The 22,433-nt window shown below is 42.6% G+C and overlaps 1 protein-coding gene across 1 annotated transcript in view; it reads left to right on the forward strand.

The window, feature by feature from the left end:
- Positions 1 to 298: 298 nt before the first annotated feature.
- The window catches only part of LOC144829492 (A-kinase anchor protein 17B-like), an 810,983-nt gene continuing 788,848 nt past the window's right edge, over positions 299 to 22,433 (forward strand). The window contains exon 1 of the mRNA XM_078688684.1: positions 299 to 714. Within this exon, the coding sequence (XP_078544810.1) occupies positions 621 to 714 (94 nt within the window). The 5' untranslated portion in view covers positions 299 to 620. The remainder of the gene's footprint in view (positions 715 to 22,433) is intronic.

The following is a 22,433-nucleotide window of genomic DNA, read 5'->3' on the forward strand; positions in this document are numbered from 1 at the left end:
CTTACCGTTAGTAATTACTGGAATATAAAATGCAAAACAAATACGTGTGAGCTTTTGTTAATTTCTTACGGTGAAGCAACCAGTTTTTTTACGGTTTGCAGACCGAATGCTTATCGTTTGTAAACACGTACAACTCTTTAAAAATAGCTCAGATGCAACAAACAGGGCATTTCTGGTCATGCACAAACGCCAAACACAACAGCCCGTGTTCCCAGATATGGACGGCTCTTGCTGGGCGTTGGGCTGCAAGAGAGCAGCGGTGGAGGTAGAAATTAAAAGCAGGCTGGCTCCTACCTGGGTAAACCCCCGCGGGGCTGGCGCATCCTAAGATTAGCCTCGGGCTCTGCACAGGCAGAGAGGTGTGTTAGTCCTGCTCTCCCTGCGCACAGGTTGTACCTCGGCTCGTGCTCGACGCAGGCTCCGGAACCATGAACAGCTGCTGCGTGTCAGTCGCTGCCCTGCCGCGCGCTGCTGTTTACTTCTTCGCGCTTTTGTGATTTCGGTGCGTACTGCGCAGCGCTCCGACGAGGAACCACCTCACAGAACGTCGAATTTGTGAAAGCCAACGGGGAAATGCGTCGCTAAGTCGTTACGTTTTGCTGCATCCTTATTTCAATGGAATGGATTATACGTGCTACTTCGAAGAACTTAACCATTTGCTTGAAGACTGTGTGCGCGAGCCTCCCCGCGCCCAGGCCTGCCACGCGCCTCGAGGTAAGCTGGTCTGTCGAGATTTAGCCCTCTGTTCTGATTGTTGGAAACAGCAACTGCAGTGTTTTGCATTGTATTGCATTAACGCAGAGTGTTAGTGTATATAGTGCTTACTGTCCTATGCGAGGTGTTGAGGCGCTTTACAGCAGGTAGCAACCCACTCCAGAACCTAAGGTTAGTAGTTGGTGTAGTGTTGTTGTTTATTGCTGGTTATGTGGGTTATCCTGGTTCTCTCAAGGAAACCACTTCATGCATTTACTCCAGTTGCTTTGTGGGAGATTACATTAGTAGCAGTTGGATGTGATTGCTGGTGTGAGTTCCTGCAGATGGTTGCTGAGATGAACAGGTAGGCCGCATAGGGGGGGGGGGGGGGGGAGAGTTTCAAAGGTGAGGACTGTGTCTATGAGGCGAGGTGTAGGCAGTATGCAGAAGTACAATCATAGAAAGTAAGCAGACAGGGGTAGGAGTTTACCTACTGGCATGCAGAGGATGGAGGCTAGGGCGAGGGCCATTCAACATAAAGACAAGCGAGAGAACGACCACCAGTTTGAATTCAAGGTCAATTTTTTATGCAGGAATATAGAGGGGGGGGGAGGCTTTTTGGGGTAACTTGAAATCTGAGGTTGTAATACTGTAGGGAGCATAAATAGTTAATGGAAAATGTATTGAGTAATTTTTTTATACATAGCATGGATTTGATTATGCATAGTCATCAGATTACTGCCATTTAACTATTTTTCGGGCAAGTCACAAAAGTGTTAATAAGTACAGAAGTTGTACTACAGGAGTACCCTTTTTATGTACTCTCGCATGTTTTTGCGGAATGGACACAAATCGTCCAACTGCTAGTTTATAAAACAGCAAAGAGGGCGCAGTCCTCTCTATTATTCTATATTAATCTATATTTCCGGAAAATTCACATTTTATTTCCCGTTGACATGTTTTGAGTGCCAAGTCACAAGACATTTAAGAGTACTTAAAAGAGTACTACAAGTTTGCTACTTTATGTACTCGAAGGATGGTTTTGGGAGTACACATGTCCTGTGTTGTGCATAGCCTCTGTCAGCAGTCCTTCACAGGAGTTTAATAATAGACAAAAATGGAATACAAGCCTCCCTCTGTGTTTCACTAAGAGTACTATGACACAATGCGGAGTTGTCAGTATTGCTTGTACACACAAATCACTGCTCAGCAAAAATGTATGTGTGTCTGCCAGCTTAGCCAGTTCTTGTCAACAGTTTAGGTGCATTAGCCATGGATTGACTTTGGCGTGCATTCTCATGCAATGAATCTTATTAAGCAGTTATGAATATAACATTGCACAAGTGCAGTGCAGGCCAGCAGCATTGCCATTTGCAATGAAAAATCAGTGCAAAAACATTTGCCATAAACATCTAGTGCACATCCTCACATTTTGCAGAAATCCATGCAAGAGTCAGTGATGCACTAGTTGGTGTAAATGTTTTTTGTTTTTGTTTTTTTGGCAAATGTCAGTCGGAACAAATGGCAGTAATTGCACTGTCCTGATGGTGGATCAGAGTCCATGTTTATTCTGATTGCACATCCCCCTGGAGTATCATCTTTGACAGTTTAAACTCTGTAAATTGGCCAAAGATATTGGTACATGTGCTAGTGTTTGAACAACGAGTGGGTATGAGGGATAAAAGTTTATTATTTTCTCTATGTTTCGTCCAAAGGTGTTTTGCTTTTCCCCCTGCTTTGTTGTTTTCTTTGATAACTAAAGTGAGTAGGATTTCCCCCCGGATACCCTGGAGCCAGGACCACTATCATGTTTCGTAAACAGCTGAGTTTGTGTTAGTTTCATCGTGTGCTCCTATCCATCGTGCAAATCGTCGTTGCTGATGGGGCCACATCTGGGCACTGAGTGCAGAATGATCCCCCATTCCCCAGCGAATGTCTCTAATTGCTATGTGAAGTATTGTCTGTCACCTGTTCCAGCAAGCACCAGGAGGTGTGCAGAGAGGCGCTGCCAACTGTCCCCACGTCCCCAGGCTTAGCTAGTTAAGGGTTTCAGAGCTTCTAGACTCCCTTTTGGGGTATTCCTGGTTTAATAAAAGAGAACTGTTCTGGAACTAGAGTGGATTACAACGCTATATGGTTCTAAAGAATTGTTTTTTTGTATTTTTTTTAAAGGGCAATTTTTGGTCACAACAAACAATGTGTTCCATCTACATAATGGAAATGCATCGTACAGAAAGTGGTATCACATGGCTATGAAAGAAAAACACAGAGAAAAAGTTGAATAGTTTAAAAAAAACATCCACACTCGTCCTCCTTCGCCCATTATTCACTGAGATATAATTGGGAAACATGATTTAAAATAGTCAACAATAGAAAAAAAAACAGCGATGTTGGAACATAAAAAAAATCATAACCTTCGCACTCAGCCCCACTCTTGCAGTGAATTACAAATAACATTTCTTACTTCCCCTCCCGCCAAGAAAGCCACTACACCTTTCTTCGTGGTGGTCATTTGTTGGCCGCAGTTTATTAAGGGTTACAAGGAAACAGGTATTACTTGCATTTGCATGTTATGTCATATACATTTCCTTGCCAATGTCTCTTGGCCCTTCTAGGGCGGTTTTTCTGTAGGTTTGATTTCCTTGCGCTTCCTCTGCGCGGGATGGGGATATTCGTTGTCCCAGAGTTAGGCTGCCTCGCTACCTTTCGGACCTTGTTGTGCCCTGCCATCCGGCGGGGGCTGGGCTGCGAGCGCCGTCTCCGCATATTCCCCCTTCCCTTCGTCGCATGTCACCCAGACGTGAGGCATCCCAGAGCCGCTGTCCTTAGGCCATCTCACCCAGCCTTGCGGCATCTGAAGGTGAGTGGACCTATTCTGGCGCACCGCTCTCCGGTGTGCCTCCGTACCAACCGTTCTCAGCGTAGCCCATCGCCACGCTCTTTCCCTATCTCAGCCCTGCGACAATGCTGATCCCTTGGTGTGGGTGGGTGGGACAAGATTCTTTAGCGCCGTGCTGCTCCCCCCGCTCCTGTGCATAGTAGTATCACTGGGGGGAGCGCGCTTATATGCCCCCCCCACGCCTGTCTCTGCCTAGGGAACCCCCCTCATTGAGGGGTTTGAATATCGCCTGCCCCCCCATTGGCCGCGGCGCGGCGGAAGCAAAGAGGGGGGGGGCGAGCCGGCCACCTTCCGGGGTCCCCCTGCTCACTAGGGAGACCCCGTTTTCCTGCCCTTGCTTCGTGTCTCCAGGTGCTGTCTCCCCCCCTTGCTGCCCTTCGGGGGCTCGCCGCATGGTTATGGCGACGGCTCCCTAGTCCCCTACGGGGGCCCGCCTCTGCAAGAACAGAAACAGTATTATGCTACACCAGAAGATGAAAGCCTTGCCCAGGCTCTGTTCTGACTCGTATTTAATTTTTTCTGGATTCACCCTGACCTAGTTCCGCACTGATTCATTTCTGGCAGAGTTCTTGAGCCCTTTTGTTCTTTTCTACTGCTAGCATTTCTGCCTTACACGAAAAAATTTTTTTTGCAAGGCCTGTCCTTTTATTGCAAGTAGATGCTTTATCGTTAATGTTTTTGTATTGTCAGGGGCGTAGCTTGGGCAGTAAGATAGGGGAGGTGTAAGTTTCAGATTTTCCAACAATCACCCTGACATATTTTGTTAAAATGCATTGTACACTAAGTAGGGTGCATGAGGGGCAATAGAAGGGGAGAGGAATGGGGATTGGTGGGGGAACTAGGTGAAAGAAAACAAATTTTTTTGTAAAATAACCAACATTTTTTAGGAATTTCAAAACGGAGAGAGTATGTGTGTGTGAGTTTTACTCTATGTGTATGTAAGAATTCCTCATGAAATCCAACATACACCTCATCATACCCGAGTGAAAGCACCTGTACCCAACTATTTATCAATTTATACATTTATTAGGGGGGTGTAACTCCCCAAACACCCCTACCCCTATAGTCTGTATAAAACTGTCGTCGGCAACTGTGTTGTGTATTTTTAGGGAAATATTATGTCATGATTATATGTGAGTGCGTGAGTATGGATGTTTAGGTGTGTCTTCCTTGTTAGCACTGGTCTGTAGGCGTATTTCATTGTTTAAATGTATAACATGCGTTCTTACCCTTTCTTGTAAGGAGAAGGGTTTTCGACTTACTAGGCCGAAGAGAGGAGTCCGAGAGAAGCCATTCAGATCTTAAATTTAGGATTTCTTTAACAACAGGCTAAGCTTCTCTTGGGATCCAGTTAGGTGGGTAGAATATGGAAAGCTGTTTTACCTGGGGTTCGATAGGCAATCGGTGAGCGATGTGCTGGTGGTCTCTTTGTGGCTTGTTTCTTGAAGAATAAACACATTTACCAGTACATTTCTGGAGCTGAATCTTCCATTCAGTGGCAATGAGGTGGTCGTGAACCTGCTTGAACCACTAGTTACCTGCTTTCGTCCATACCTTCTGCCTGTTGTCCTTTGATAGCATTCTGGGTCAGTTTCTTGCTTCTGCTGTCCTACTGATAGCCACTAGCAGCTTGATGTTCGTTCTCAGCTGAATGCTGGTTTGGGGATAGGTTTGGCATTTTAAAAAAAATATCCGCCATAAGTTTTAAGTGTGCACATTCTTTACTACCCTGCATGTGTTGACTCATTCTAACTGGTGACCCACGTGTGTAACCCAGAACGTCGTGTGGACCTTCTTTATTTGGCCATACCTTCAGTTGCTGAAAGTGGCCAGTATATGTGTGTGTACATCATGCTGCACATCGCAGCAGCCATTTTGGATTGGATTCATTCATTTATCAAGGAAATCGGTTCTGCAGATATCATTTTACTTTGAGATACTCTGCAAGCCTTCAGGCACTGAACAAATCTTACCGTTCTCCTTACTATGCCAGGCATTAGCGGCTACAAACTCTACGTACTGTTTTGTGAACTGTACATGGCATTATATTAGGCATTAGTGTGCACACCATGGATGTCATCAGTGCTCCTCCTCCTTTCTTATCTACACCTGATACACCTCCTTTAACCACTTGCACGCTAGCGGTTTTCCCGCTGTGTGCTGGATTTTCAAAATCAACATGTTGAGTGACGAGTTCACCTTGTCATCCGCACAGGGCAGGTAAAGCTGATGACGAGCTGAGCTCGTCATCAGCATGGAAGGGGTTAAACTGACCACAGGGGAAAGAGGCATTTAAGGCATACTTAGACGCAATTGAGCTTTAGTAGCACATACTCTAGGTGCAGAGTAGAGATCAGTCTTGAAAACTTCGCCCATACTGGTGGTAAGGACGCAGTTGGACCAGAAGGAAGCATCTGGAGAAATAATGTCAGGAGAAATAAAAGACGAGCATGCCTTGCTCATGTAAACGCTTGATAAGAGATTCCCCCTTCCAGAAATGTGGTTCTAGAAAGACATCATTTCTTACAATGAAGAGAACAATAAGGAGAATCAATTGAAAATGTTGTCTGTGCTTTAAGGATACCGGCAACCACATGTAACTATCTGGAATTTAAAGATGAAATAATTTTTGATCAATTCATTGACAAGACAACTAGGCCGAATCGAGAGGTTACTATAACAATTGCTAGACTGATTGAGAATTCAGATGCCTATTTCAAAGAGGTGTCTACTCCAGTTGATCCCGGAACAAGTGAATGCACTTCAAGTTTAGGAGGAACGCAAAAATGTAAAAATATTTATCAAGATGGAACGTCAATGGATGGCAAAAAGGAAAAAAACTGTGATGTCAATATACATTTTAGATGTAGTAGTCAAACTGATATTGCATCTGCCAAGAACTGTTCTGCATTACTTCAATTATGCTTTACTTGTAACTGCAAAGGTCATTTTGCAAACCTGTGGTAGCCCAAGTGGAGGAAGGTGTGGAATTATTGATGAAAATGACATGGTTTTGACTGTTATATAAGCTGGCCATCCTATTTGCAAGTCAGATTATGTGGTCGACAGTACATGTGTTGTATCTGTGAAACCTCTTTGTAGAAAGCCCCATATTCCAATGTCCTAATTAATGGCCTCAATGTACAGCTAATTAGTGATTAGGGGTCACCTTTCACTTTTATTGGTCCTGAAGTGTTCAGTATACTCAAACTCCTGTAACTATAAGATTCTTGCGTAGATGCATATACTTCTTGACCCGAATCATCTAGGTTGTGTAATGACCAAGTTCATACTGGCTTGTCTGAGGATGTCGTCCATAAATCATTGGGTGGACACGTTTACAGCAGTATTCACTAGCGAACTAGGACGATTGAATAGGTTCCAGCACAAAATCTTGTTGAACACACGTTCCACACAAGTTGCACATAAAGTGCATAGAATGCCACTGTCTAAGAGACATGATTTGCGCAGACAATTGGTTAACTATGTGAATGAGATTTATTGGAAGCTACAGGGTCAGACTGGGTTTCTCCTGCTGTTCTGGCATTGAACAGCATTAATAATACTCGGGGGTGCTTCAATGTTCACCACACTGAAAATGTCAGATGTTTATCACCAGGTAGTGTTGTGTGAAGAATGTAGATACTTGTGTGTGACTCCTGAAGGAGCTTTCCGCTTCAAGCTCATGTCATTTGGGTTGGCATCTGCTTCATTGGTGCCTAGAGGCTCATGAAAGAAATGTTTAAAGACTGTGTTGGGGTTGCGTATTTCTAGGATAATATACTCATGTTTGAAAATAATCTGGAATTACACAACACAAGATTAAACAAGGTTCTGCATATTTTGCCTGATAGTGGTTTAATGCAACAGTGTTATAAGTGTAAATTTGAGCAAACAGGAGTGGATTGCCTGAGACATTATATTTCCAAGAATGGTTTTAGTCCCAAAATGATGTTATTGGGAGCCATCGGAGAGGCTTCTTCCCCTTCCTACAAAGAATGGTTAAGGTCCTTCTTGGAGTTGGTTTAGTTTTCCTTCAAATTTGTTCCCCATTTTGCTTATAAAGCAAGTCTTTTGAGAAGGTTACTCAAAAAAGTAGATTGTATGAATGGAACGTAGATTGCCAAAGTGGTTTTAGCATGAAACATATGTCAGTTGTGTTAGAACAACCTTTTAAACTCTTTGAGAACAAGGACATGTGTGTTTTTGTGACTGATGCCAGTAGTTTTGGTTTAGGTGATGTTCTGATGCAAAGATGGTATGATGGTAGAGAGGCGGCTGTGGTGTTTGCTTCAAGGGAACTTTGTGGGGTGTATCACACCTACTCTACTGCTGAGAAGGAGGCATTAGCGTTGTGGTAGGGAACACAGTAATTTCACACTTATGTGTGTGTGGGGGCCTTTTTGGTCTCCATATAGATCACAACCCCCTAATTGATTTATTTAGCACAAAAGGTGGAGCCAGGCCCACACCCAAAATTGATAGGTGGTAGTATTGATTGCAGGAATTCAATTACAAGATTGAATATGTTCCTGGTGAATGTAGTTTTAGATTTTTTTGTCCAGAAGGCCATTGCATGGGTCAGATGACATGTCATAAAGTAACTATAATGGAGGATGATGACGACAAAGTATGAATGACCAATCAGATTGGCATTGTGATTGGGGGAGCCTTGGTGGAGAGTCAGGGGAGAGACAAGATGGGCAAATATGCAGTTTTTTCTAAGGTCATGTCATGGGTTATGGGTTGTTGGCCCAGTCAAATAACGGTGACCCAGGATGTTCCACCGTGTGTTCAGGTGGCCTCAGAAATGTGTAACAAGGGTCTTTTACGTAGACTTGGACAATTGGTGGTGCCTTGTGTCATGAGGAGGAAAGTGTTGAAGTTAGCACAAAGATGACACAGAGAGCATGAGGACTTCTGGTGGGCCACACATGACTAAAGCCATAGAATAGTCTGTCAGGGATTGTGGTCCTTCGATAATGAGTGATAAAACCCAGGTAACTCAACCACCTTTGTTTGGCTTGGTGGACACACCTTCAGTTCCGTGGTCAAAGTTGGCTTTAGACATAGCTGGACCCTTAAAAGTTTTTTGCAAAGGTTCCAGATGTGCAATCCTCTTGATCAATTACATCTCTAAGTGACCGGAAGTGAGTTTTGTTAATAACAAATATCTCCTCTGTGATTCTGTTTTTGCATAGAGTATTTATGAGGGAGGGTTTCCCTAGCAACATTGTAACTGATAATGGTGGCCAGCTACTGCCAGAAGAAATGAAGGTGTTTTTAGAATCCATGGTATCAAGCATGTTAGGACATTCTTTTATCATCCCAGGAGCAATAGTCAGTTGTGATTTTGTATTCCTGTGGTGGGTCCTCACAATAGCAAGATTTAGCTTGTGATGTGCTAACATTATTGTATTTGTCAGTGTCAATTTTGCTGTTTCTGTTTAATAGTTTAATGTCCCAATGTTGCTAACTTCATTAATGGGGCCAATCTTTTTGTATCATTTTTTAGGCTGATGATGCAGTGACAATGATACACTCCACAAACATTTTTATAAAAAAGTGCGTTACCTATACCTTACTTTGGAAGAGAATGAAGGAGAATGTTGTGTGTCATTGTTTGCAATTGCTGCAGATAAGATGCTGGTTTAGGAAGAATATTTTACTGCAGTGTCCAGAATCAGAGGACCATTCCTACGGCAGAGGAACATGGCTAGTATGAATGTAAGGACTCTATGATCAGATTAGAAAGACAAATTAAGTTGTGCTCCTGAGTAGTCGCAGAAATATATTGATTCTATACTCGCATTCAAGTTAAGACTTAAACTTTTAAAGAGCTTCTTATTGACCTGAGAAGTTTACCTACAACATGTCATTTTGGATATAGGTTGGAGGAGATGATTTAGAGATCTACCTGGATAATAGGTAACCCAAACTTAGATGAGTGATATTTACAGCAAAAGCAAATAACAGACACCTAGCTGAAAACGGTAAGTGAAGGTAGAAATTAAATGAACTCTAGTAATGTATATAGTGTGATTGGACAACCTCAAAACAAGATAGAAATAAAGATAAGACATTTGGTATGGAAGGGGGATCCGCATTGCATTTTTAAATAGCTTTCCTACTATCAAAAAGGACTGACATATTTGTAAATCCAAATGGTACTAAGCAAAAGAATGTATGGATAGTAAGGGGTCAACCAGAAATATAGTAGGGCAGTTTGGTGAAGGTGTGACTGAGGAGGTTAAAAAAGTATGTGTTAAGTTCAAGATTATGATTTTAGTTCTGAAAGATGTTAGTGAAGCAGCTCTTAGAATTCAAGTAACTCAGATCCACTCTTGTGTTCAAATGAAGTATATTGATGTGAAGAGTGTCATGGCATATGCTGGAGTCACCTTACACTGTCATTACTGGAAAACTAATTGGCAAAGTGCTGAGTGCCAAAGTTAGGTGCGTAGAGAAATCTGGTGTGTGTTTTGTGGTTGATATAGGTCATTCTATTATTTTCTATTTCAAATGGAAATTGCTTTTATGGAATGGCAAGCACCATTTGAGATATGTGGCATTTAAGGAGATAGGTCTTTGTCATTGGAGAACGCCAGTATATGCTAAGAATATTTTTAATACTTGTGCTTTTGAACAAGTTTTAGTAGCAGTAGTATGAGCCCCACATTGTACAATGTTTCAGTGACTTTTTTGTTAAGTGAGATTGAGCAAACCATTGGAGTGTGCTTACAAGATGTGCCTTTAGAATGAAGCTTAGTCTTTGAAGCAGAAAAAAGAGTGTAGCAATATTGCCTTTTCGGCAAGACTACCCCAGATTTTTTTTTGCCTTTTTCTAGAGCGTTTTTTAAATAAACTTAGGACTCTGACCATTTTACAAGGGCTAAACAGGAGTTACGTGCCCCTTATAAACATGGTTAAATTGGCTTACCTCTCATTGACTTATTTATTTGCTTACAAGTCTCCAGGATATGGTGTACCAAACTCACCCAGAACCTGAAATGTAAATGCCACATGTAGACTGAAGCACTTATTGCGCCTTCCACAAAGTAGGCCTTTAAAACATGGCCTCTGCCCTGCCCTGTGTAGCCTGCCTGCTGCAGTCTACAATTCTACTGTCAAACCTATCACAATAACCCTTTTTGACAGGTGAGAAACCCTGATTTTAAATATTAGTAAGACCCTTCTGGGTACACTTTGCTGCACACAAGGTTGGATGCCTGATATATAAAAGCTGAATATGTGAGAAATAAAAAAATGGCAAGTTCCTTCATTGACTAGCCCTAAAAGCTATTTTCACTGGCAGGGCGGTAGCTGAATCCTAGAAGTGTCAAAGTACAGATCATAAACCTGAATCTGTACAATTTGACAAGAAATAGCTACAAAAGTAATTCAAAGACTATTCTTAATATTTATTAAAAATAAATTATATTGGTAACTAAATAAAAGAAAGACTCCCCCAAGCAACAGTATCATAAAAGTCTAATAATATGGTCACAAAGGGGGTCATTAGGTTGGCGGGTGGATCGACCACCGCCGGCTCGGCGGTGGCGACCTGCCCCCCATCCCAACTTGATTTTCCCCCGCCATATTATTATGGCAAGTGGTATCGCGGTGGACGCAAAGTGCGCCCAACGCTTTTCCGCCGGTCGGCGAGAAGGCACCGCCGTCCATATTAAGATGGCTGGTTTCAAATGACTTTCCATGGTAAAAGGCTGGCGGGGATGTTCTTTTGGGGCCCGTTGTGGGCCCCGGGGGTGGGTATGAGGGGTGGAAGGTACCCATGGTACCCCCCTGCATTCCCATGCACAAGGTGGCAGGCACCGTGCGATGCCTGCCATGTTGTGCAAGGGAATGCACAACATGTAAATTTTGGCATTGCAGCGGATGTAAGCAGCACCTGCTGCAATGTCAAATATGTGGAATGTGACCGCCAGGGTGGCGGTCACATTCCTAATCAGTGGTGCGGGACCGCCGCACGTCTGACAGCCCATCCAAGCACCGCGAGGATGGCGGGCGGACTGAAGTCTGCCCGCCATCCTAATGGACCCCAAAGTGTTCCAAAGTTCCCTATTGCAATCTTCGAATTAGATCCAAAGAGCTTGTTGTATTCAAACTATCGTAGTTCCATTTACACATTGAGCATGAGCCAACACGTGTTTCATAGTTGAGGCACAAACACCTTCAACTTTATCAGGGCTACAAGCAACCATAAGCATACTTAAGCAAAATCTCCTATACAACAAATTTATACAAACCCACCCCCAATCCAACAAGCATTGGCATAGCCAATAGGTCTCGCTTTTGGGATTTTATAAGTTTTGAGTTATGTTTTATATTATTGTACGTGAAAGTTCTAATAAAAGTGTTAAAACTTTCACATACAATAATATAAAACATAACTAAAAAGTAGGAGCAGGGGTGCAGAGAGTAGAGGCAGGGTGCTGTGGCAGAGCTAAGCAGGCATAAGGTATTGGAAACATGGGGTGAGAGCGGGGGGATGTGGGGGGCAGAGAGTAGAGACAGGGAGCAGGGTGCTGTGGCATAGAACGGGACAGGCAGAGGGCATCGGAAGCACAGGGTGGGAGCAGGAGAGGGCAGAGAGCAGAGACAGGGACAGGCAGCGGTGGGGTTAGGTCTGAGGGAGGTAACAGAGAGTGAGCATGGCACCATAAGCACGGGGTGAGAGCAGGTGAGGGCAGCGAGGAGCAAAGGAACATGCTGAGGAATTGCCAGGAGGAACAGCGAGGTCAGCGGCTCCAAGCAGGGAGTCGTCATCAGGAGGCCTGCGCAGATCAAGAAGTGGCAGCGGCTATAACCGGTCATCGGCAGCTTATCGGCGACGAGTGCTGCTGCCTCGGAGGTGTTTCAAAGTCCTGTATGGCATTGATGCCAAGCCTGCGGGGTAGGTTGCAAGCGTGAGAAGGAGCCTGCAATGTGAGCAGGAGGGAAGGAAAAGCTGGCTGCAACAGTGGTTGTGCCTCGCCGACGACCCGGGAAGTCTGCTGCTCACCAGGAAACCACGATTGCACCGGAAGAAGCGGGAGTGTTTAGTGCAAGCAAGATGACGGGACAGTGCAATGCAGAGAAAAGGGTTGGCGCTGCATGCTTGGGGGGAATAAAAGAAAGCATCAAAGAAAGAAAGTTACTTTGGAGGGCGTGACGGGTGAGCTGAACTAAGCGCAGCTGTCGGCGACTTGGCTTGAGGCATTCAGTTTGATGAAAAAAGTGCGTACACACAGTAATAAAATTCTTCTGTATCTACTCTGGGGAGTTGAGTAACACAGTAACACAATTATAAAAGTAAAACATAGTTGCAAAGTGCCAAGCATTACAGACAGCTGCTGGGTCACTCTGATATCAATAAATCACTTGATTGCTGGGACATTTATTTTTTCTTAATTACCATTCTAAGTGGCGCCCACCATCTTGGATTGGTAAAAAAAAAAAAAAGAATACAATGGTGTGCCCACACCATTCCAGAGGTAGGTGCATGCAGCGTGACACATGCTTGAGTGTAAGCCATCATGCTGTGCACAAGTTGGAGGTACACGCGGGTGAGGGCATCCACCCACTATTTTCACAGAAGTTGGGCCCCATTGTTATGACATGTCGCTTCTGCTAGTGGGCAGTATACTTTTAGAGTATTTTGTTTTGGAGACGCACAAACTCAGAAGTTTAAACGTACCACAGTTCTTGACTTTACTAATAATTATATATTTCTAACCAAATGAAACCTTTTTAGCTACATTAGGATAATGTCTGACTGGGGCGGAAAAAACATAGCGTTCTAACCTACATCCAGTGCCACTGCCATTATGTGATTGTGCTGCCTCAAAAGTATCGCCATTATTATAGATTTATCGCCTCTGCCATATAAGCCATCATTTGGTGCACAATCTGCAAAAATAGTTTCTAGCTCAAACGGTTTAAAAGTTACAAAAACACTGCACAGTGAAAGTCCCTTTGCCAAGGTTCAATGGTCACCTTTCTGTTGCTTGTTGCAAAATGTTGGTGCTAAAATGGTACTAATGAGGTGCAACCAATGCCCAGATAGTTTTAACAGTTAAAAATAACAAAATAATGACGTAATACTATCACAAAATGTGCTACATTATGCCACATAGTTTGCCTTATATTGTTGCATTATTTGCTCAACCCTGCCGCATAATTTGGCCCTGTCCTGCCCTGCTACAAAATTCCAGCAGACCAGCCTGTATCCTGGAGTTTGTATGCAGCTCTTTGATGACAGTTCATTGCTCACTGTGCTATATTAGGGTTGTTGCTTATGAACTAGAAGTAACAAAGGGATCTCGGGACAAAAGCAGCAACTTACTGAGCAAACCACAGAAAATACAGTTTGGTGATATGCGTGGTACAGGTTTTTTGCAGCACGCATATTAACCCTCTGAGGTACCTTATCATGATGGAAACTGCCAGTAGATAAAACTCCGATCTCTCTCCAACAGGAACATTAATCACCAGAGTTATCTTGACATTTTTATTGTTGCCTGAAAACTGGACACACATGGAATCTGCAGCAGGTCTTTTCAAAACCTGTGCTATTTCTAAACATGTTGCTCCCCCGCCAGATCCGCCTCCCTTTTTTGATCCACAAGGGACATGTTTCTGCCCACTTTGATACCTAAATATTTATATGAACTTGTTTCCTCAATTTGTGTGTTCTTTACGTACCATTTATATTTTCTTGGTCTGGGGCCTGCAAGTCTCACCACCTTGGTTATTGTTTTGTTTAATTCCAGGCCTAAATGATCGAAATAGTCGATTAGTTTGTTTATGATCCTTTGCAGCGTAAACCTCCAGAGTTATCTTACCATTATTACTGTTCCCTGAGATTTATTCACCACACAAAGATATCAGAAGGAGGTGCCTTAACTCCATATTATATTTAAAAATGCAGATTTTGCAACTAATTAAGTAGACCAGATTTACTTCACATTTTTCCTTGTTGCCTATTATTTGTGGCAGAGTTTTTAAATATTCCATATATAAGTTGAGGCCCAGATTTTGAGAATGGGTTGCATCACTTTTTTTTCACAACCCCAATGCAAAATCTCATTTGTTAAATGTTGTAATGTGCTCAAATGTACTCATGATAGACCCGCCAAACATGTGTGAGGCGTTAAGATCTGTTGCCACTTCTATGTGCTTGCACTTCCTGAGAGTAGATGTCATGGGTTGTGATGCCACGTCTTGTGATACTGTGCCGTTATGTCACACGCCATGTTGTCACTTACATACTGCCTAACTTAGTCCCCCCACATTTTTTTAGGTCTTGTGAAATGCCATCATGCATGCCTAAGGAATGACATGCCAGGAGCATCATGACACCTACGCACACATGTGCATATCACGTAATGGCATCTTTTTCCTTTCCTCTTTTTGGCCGCTGCTATGCAGCATCATCAAAAGCATTTTTCTTTTTTGCTGATGCAGTATAGCACCAGAAAAAAACAAAGGCACAGCCAAAAGATAAACAAGCATTTGCAATCCAATAGGTCTTGCATGTACGCGTGACCTATTGCTTTGCAAATGGTAGGCATCACAACAGGAGGGAGGGTGGGGGGGTTAAGAAGGCATGGACAACGGGAGGGTGGGCGGTGGGAGATGGCATGGAGGGCGCGGGGAGAAGGCTTGGACAACGGCAGGGCAGGGGGCAAGACAGCAAGGACAATGGGAGGATGAGGGGGGAGAAGGCATGGACAACAGGAGGGAGGGGGGAGTAAAGAAGGCACCAAAGCATGTTGTGCCTGCAGTAGGAGAACCTCATTAAAGGAAATAGTGCTCACAGTCTAATAAACACGTACCATGTAACAACCGAAGTAAATGGGCCAGTCGCCATTGGAGGTCACAAATGAAGAGGAGGTGGGAATAATGAGGGATTAACAAGCCTATCGACGAATCAGAAGCCAGCATTTAGGACAGACAATGACACAATCCAAAAGCAAATATGGGTGGAGAGTGGGCGGAGCTTCTATTCACCTTCTCCTCTACAATAAGCCTCGCTGAGCAGCGCATGCACGCTGGCTCTAGGCTCGACCTAAAAAGGTGATACCTATTGGTTTCGGTAAAAGCTTGTTTTTACAGTATTTTAGGATGATAATTTCTATGACAAAGTCTGCCTCAAAACATTACACATTTGCATCAGTTTTGCTTTATATCGTAACTTAGTGGATGTACATAAACAGAGCTTCAACGTTCGATCTCAGCCAATTGAAAAATAGATTCATGTTTATTTAGTGTCCAATCCTCTTCTGTGCAATTCTCTTTACTGCACTGTAATTAAATCCAAAATACATGTTTATGTAATTTAGGAATATGAAAGTAGTTTGGCAAAGCTGGTTGAATTGCGCCTTTCAATTGTAAGTATGGCAAATTTGATTTATGAGTTTTAAATTCCTCATCAATATTAATAATTAGAACAGTTATTTTTTTATACCAATATGGATTTTAATATGTGTTTTCTACAGTGCATTTATCAATTGTACTGAAAAAGTGCAAAATGAAATCAAGAATCTATTTCTATGCATTTCGACCCGTTACCACAATAATCAAAGAAAGGCAAGACATGTTAGCAACATGAGACTCCACACAAGAAAAGCAAGCAACATTGAAACCGAAACTACCAAAGACGTGCACAGTGAAAGAAGGCCCGCATATTGGCCCAAGCTGAGCGGTCCTCACCTGGCTACCAACAAGATCTGACTGGAAGCCAAACAAGCCGAAGCTGGGCCTGCTCCACAGCACTGAGGGGCGCTGGTGTGCAGTGCCGAGTATCTATCTGTCAAACGCATAGCTTCACCGAAAGTAAAGTTTATTTCTCGGCGGGCCAGCTGTAATTGGGTCATTAGAAAAGCCTGCTAGCTCTCCTTGTGTCAGTGGTCATATTACGTCATTTCTTGTTAAACCGTCCAGACGAGATGGCTACCGATTGTTTTTTTTTTTACACCGACATCTATCAACACTAGCACCAAAAGAATAGCACACAACATTTTACCAAAAGTTCCTCAGTCAACTGACGGAGGAAAAAGCACATAACAAAAGTTGTTCTTAATAAACAGACTATTACATAAAAATGTGACCTGCATACAATCAGTTGACACAGCCACCATAAACCTGCCACGTCTAAAAGAAGATTAAAACATAAAAGCTTGAGCAGTTAAACAACATATTTACATACCAGTCCATGTATGTTCAGGAAACATGATACCATGCAAAAAAAAAACAGCACAAGTGTGCGCCTCGCGCGGCAGCAGGGGAAGGGGGCCTGCGCGATTCCCTTGCGGGAGGGTGCAGCAAGGCGCGATGATTGCGACCATATGGCGCCAGCATATGGCGCTACACGCTCCCGCAAGGGAATCGCCAGACGTGCACGCGTTGCCATGCAAGCAATACAACGCATGCACGTTTTTGCCCCCAAAGATGTGCCGATGGCAAAAGGTCTCTCTCCTATGTAGCGCTTGCGCGCTGCGTAGGCGAGACCTAATAAGGTACAAACCTTGATTACAATTGCTAATGTGGAACCATATCTAGCCAAAGTGCAGCGCCACCAGAGGTTCTATTTGACTCAGGTTTGGAATGGCTCATCTTTTGGTAGCATTTCCTTCAGGGGTTTATACCACTCGAGATCTAATACTTAATACCTTTTCAGTTACTATAGTTTTTCTCCTTTAACTTAAACCAGAACATGTGAACCTGCATTGTAAAACCCTCAATATTAGAGAGTGTAAGGGGCGCTGGAGCATTAGCAACTGCTGCAAACAGATGTGGTTTGCCAAACAATCTATATATTTATGGCCACTGTAGTCAACCAGGCTGATTAGTTGGGAAATATATGAAATTATCATAGTATTCTGCCCTTCAAGCAATATAATTAGAAGTTGATTAGGCTGTTTTTATTTCATTATTTGTTTTGTGTGCGTTTTTAAAACAAATATGTTTTTATATTTATGGATTGTTTTATTGTATTTCAATGTACTAGGGCACTTTATGTATAGTATTGTCAGCAAATGGATTGGAGAACCTTTCATTTGACTGTACTTCTCAGTTTTTAGCTTGTGATTTCTTGATATAACTTGTAACTTTGAAGGGGCATGGAATGATTTTAAGTTAGTTGATTTTATCTTTTGAGAATATATTACTCTAAAATGAGATGCATTTTCTGTGTATTCTTTTCTGCTTTTTTAAAAACAAAATGAATAAAGATTGGAAATGTAAAGGTGGTGCAAAACAAACACATATAGTGTGAAAGAATGTTACATACATTGGTAATCCATAACCAGCAGTAATGTCAAAATGGTATGATGGTGCCATCCTAAAACAATACCTTAGATTGAAAAGGATTCCAATTTAGTGGAAAATTCAATCGATCAGTCAAGGTTGGTAAAGCGCAACTACTCACCCCTGAGGGTCCAAGGCACGGGGCGGCAGCTCTGTTGAGTGATGGGGTCACCCGAAAAGCCAGGTCTTGAGGTCTTTCTTGAACTAGGGCAATGTGGAAGATTGCCGAAGGTGGAGGGGGGAATTGGGATATGAATTCCAGATCCAGAACAAACAATACAGAAAAACCAGAAGGGGACCAGGGAAAAGAGTTCCACAAAAGGAATGGCCTTCAGACAAGGTCCTGGAACAAGAAAAAACAATGACTCTGCATGTAGATTCTGGTCTTGATATTAATGTTGTTAATCTATCAAGTAAGGACTTGACTAGAAATATGTATAATCTACTAAGGAAGAGTATGACACTTTGTCCCACTATGGGTTGTAACATATATGATCTTAAGATTGATTTATATAGGTTTATACTTCAATTGAAATTTAGGAAATACCTTTAGCTAAACCCAATGAAGAATGAAATGGATGTATCAGAGCACCTTTTTAATAAACTGACTATTCAGGATGTCTATGACACAACTACACTCCTAGTACATATACATGGAGGAGAAGGAGGTATACAATGCTAGGTCACCCTCCAAAGACGTATCATGAAAAACAGAGCCCGAGGTATTGGGTTCTGAGACCTAGCTTGTGACAGGGCTACCGGCCAATGTGGTCAGACAAAGCCCAAAAGAAAGAAAAATGTCTTTCTAGAGTCCCCTCACTCACCGGGGTTGCCCCACATTGACATGCTTCATCATTGGGGCCATCCCAGTTCTCTGCGAACTGGGCCGTGCTACGACTTGCAAACTACGTAGGAGCACTATATTGTGAAGGACTATGTGTGGTGCACAGTGTAGTGGAGTGGGTGTAGGTGATTTAAAAATACCGTGCTAGTGGGCCTAAACACATTTTATTCTTGCTCCTAGGTTGGTATGGTTTAAAAATGGGGTAGAACACTGTATGCCAGCCCTGTGTATGCCACTCCTGTTTAAACCTAAATAGGAAAATAAATATTAAAGGATAGGTGGACGCTGCTACTAATAAAAGCATGCGTGAACATACATACGATTTCTATTCTTCGCAGTATATCTGTAATATAATAAGGAAAAAATATTAGTGGTACAAATCCCCTCTCTCCTCAGAGTCGGGGTACACAACTTCCTTCATGCTGCAGGCAAAATATGGGTGATTGTTTGCTCCATATCGGTGCTTGCAAACTCTCAGGGTCCAGTGATGTGCTGAGAAAGTAATGCTCGTGGTGATCTGTGGCATGAATTCACACAGAAAAACAACACAGGACTTAATATGACAGTAAAAACACACACACACTATCTAACACACATAACATAGAATAGTTAATTCCTCAATATTTACTTGTAAAAGTGCCTAATAGCACTCCATGGTCTCGGGGGGGAGGGGCTGTGGGGGTGGGGGAGGTGTCTCCCTTCGAAATACTCCTAGTGTTTGAGGATGAAATGAAAACACAAAGGCGGTTTTCGTTATTTTTTGTTTAACAAAAAGTCTCAGTTTGCATTAATTACGAGCGTTTTCAGGCTCGTCTGCACATCCGTGTGCCACAGCATCTGTAAGGAAAGAGAGATTCCACTTACTTCTGACTGGGGGACGCCGCGCCGGAACACCTACTTCGCTTCCCCGCCGGACCACATCTTAGCGTGTCTCCGGCGAGGGAAGGTTTAAAAACTCTACCGCGTTCAGTATTGCCGCGTGGAGCACACGGCAAGACTAGACCGCGGCGGTGTATACAAAATGGCCACGGCCCCAGGGCAAGTGTGGCGGCCATGATGTGTTCATTAGAAGAAGGCTTTGTTCATGTTAATGAATGAGCGATATGATGGGGTGTTTCAATTGATGGCGGATATTGGATCCATAAATCATGATCATTGTTAAGCATTCACTGTGGGAAATAAATCACATTGAAAGTGGTTACAAACCAGTTGTTCTGTTCATGATGAATTGCGAAAACAGGTCAATGTAAATGGCATACCAGGTTGTAATTAGTTATTTTTGAAATTAATTATTATTGAAATGCAATAGTTGCATTTGGGGTGCATCAGAGAAAGTTATCCATGTTACTTTTATGTTCTTTTTGTTCAGTAGGATGGGACACATATTTACTTTCGAAAGACTACATCACCCTGATGTAGTAAGGGTCCCATATCCTCTGGTCGATACCTATCTCTAGGTACAGAAGGCGCCCCAGGGTATGTCATCGTTCAGGCCATGTGTATCAGTGTGGAGTTTGAACACCCACCGCTGTTCACGTTCATGTAGTGATCTCTCAAGATTGTTCTTGTTCTTGATGCACTCTAATACTACCCACCTTAGGTCGTTGGGTGTATGCTGTTTTTCGATAAAGTGGCTCGTCATTCGTGTGGTTGCACGTTTGCAACGGATGTTGCTTCTATGTTCCACAATGCGAGTACGCACTTTTCTTGTCGTCATTCCCATGTAATGCAAATTACATGTGCAGGTGATCAAGTAGATCACTCCAGTGGCATTACAGTTGGAAAACTGGCGTAGTTCCCAGGTGGTATTGTTGTTAAAAGAAACTTGTTTTGTGGCTGTGGTTAGATGGCACACACTGCAATTGCTGCATGGGTAATGCCCTGTTGGTAGAGGGTGTTGTTTTCCATTATTCTTGGTCGTGTGTGTACCAGATGATTTTTCAGATTTATACCACGTCTGTGACTGAACATCGGTGTGGGTATATCTAGGCCCCCGCTGTTAAGTATTTTCCAGTGTTTATTCACTAACTTAGTGACTTGATCAGATGCTGTATTAAACGTGGTGATGCATATTGGTTGCCTGGTTTCTGTTTCACTGGTCCTTTTTGCTTCCAGGAGTGCTTCTCTGTTGTTATTGCCTGCCCTCTTTTTTGCTTTGTTGACCTGTTTTTTTGGGTAGTACCACACATAGTCCTTCACAATATAGTGCTCCTACGTAGTTCGCAAGTCGTAGCACGCCCCAGTTCGTAGCTAATGGGATGGCCCCAATGATGAAGTAAGTCACCGTGGGGCAACCCCGGTGAGTGAGGGGACACTAGAAGAAATGTGTCTTTCTTTTGGGCTTTGTCTGACCACATTGGCCGGTAGCCCTGTCACAAGCTAGGTCTCAGAACCCAATACCTCGGGCTCTGTTTTTCATGATACAACTACACTCCTATCCATCTTGAGTTGTGCACAAACTTAAGTATGGCTAGTGGACTGAAACATAAGCCAAAGTGACAATAACATAGATCGTTTTCATAAAGCAATTATTTCAGAGACCCGACAAATGGGATACTGGCTTCCAAATAAGATATCCATTGTGATATAAAGATCATTTCACTGTCAAGGAATGTGCTGCTCTCAAGCATCTGCAACAGGGTAAGATTTTATAATGAGGAAGGCAGACAAGTGAGGAAACATGATACTTATGAATAACACTGTTTATGACAATGAGATTTATAATCAGCTTAGTGAGCTATCTTGTTATATTGAATTGGACCATAATCCTATTTTGCATATTACTAAAGTGATTAATACCAAACTAATGCATTGGCACTGTTTGGGTTTGTCACATGATGGAGAATACTAAAATTTACTTATTAATCATCCTAGGTATATCTGTTTGTATGCTTTACCGAAAATATACAAAGATCAAAGTTTTCCACCAGTTAGACCGACTGTCACAGGTACTGGAGGCTGGACAGAAAGGATATCTGAATTTGTGGATATTTCTTTGCACCACTGTGTCTCTAATCTCCCATTATATATTAGGGAAACAACATATATTTTGAATTTACTTAATGATGTGACATGGGGGCCAGATATGTTGTTAGTTGCCATTGATGTTGTATCTTTGTACATGAATATCACAAATGAGTATGGAATTACAGCTTTGAGATATTATATAAACAAAAGACCTATTGAATTGCTTAAACATACAGATGTTGATAACAATGGCTAAATTGATTCTTGAAAATAATGTCTTCCTGATTACTGGCGAATGGCACAGACAACTTCGCAGTACTGCGATCAGCTCCAGATTTGCCACATCTTATGCCAACCTGTTTATGGGATGGTTTGGCTCAACTTTAGGGCCAGAGGCCATTAACTGGAGCAATACCATCTATTACTGAGGAAGGTATATACAATGATTTGGACAGGGGATGTTGTTGGGTTGAAACTGTTTTTTTGAATATCTAAACTTGAATATATTTATTATGTACTTTACATTTGAATGCAGCTATCAATGTATAGTGTGTCTGGATGTGGAGTTATACATGCATAATAATAGGATTCATAGCAGAATACACAGGAAAAATACATCACGGATTGCTTTGTTGCATGCTGCAAGTTCCCACCCCAGGTCTCAGATAAATTCTATCCCATATGCGAAAATGGTAAGAGGACAACGTAATTGCAGTGAAA

This window comes from Lissotriton helveticus, chromosome 4_1, assembly GCF_964261635.1.
Source record: "Lissotriton helveticus chromosome 4_1, aLisHel1.1, whole genome shotgun sequence".
Lineage (NCBI taxonomy): Eukaryota > Metazoa > Chordata > Amphibia > Caudata > Salamandridae > Lissotriton > Lissotriton helveticus.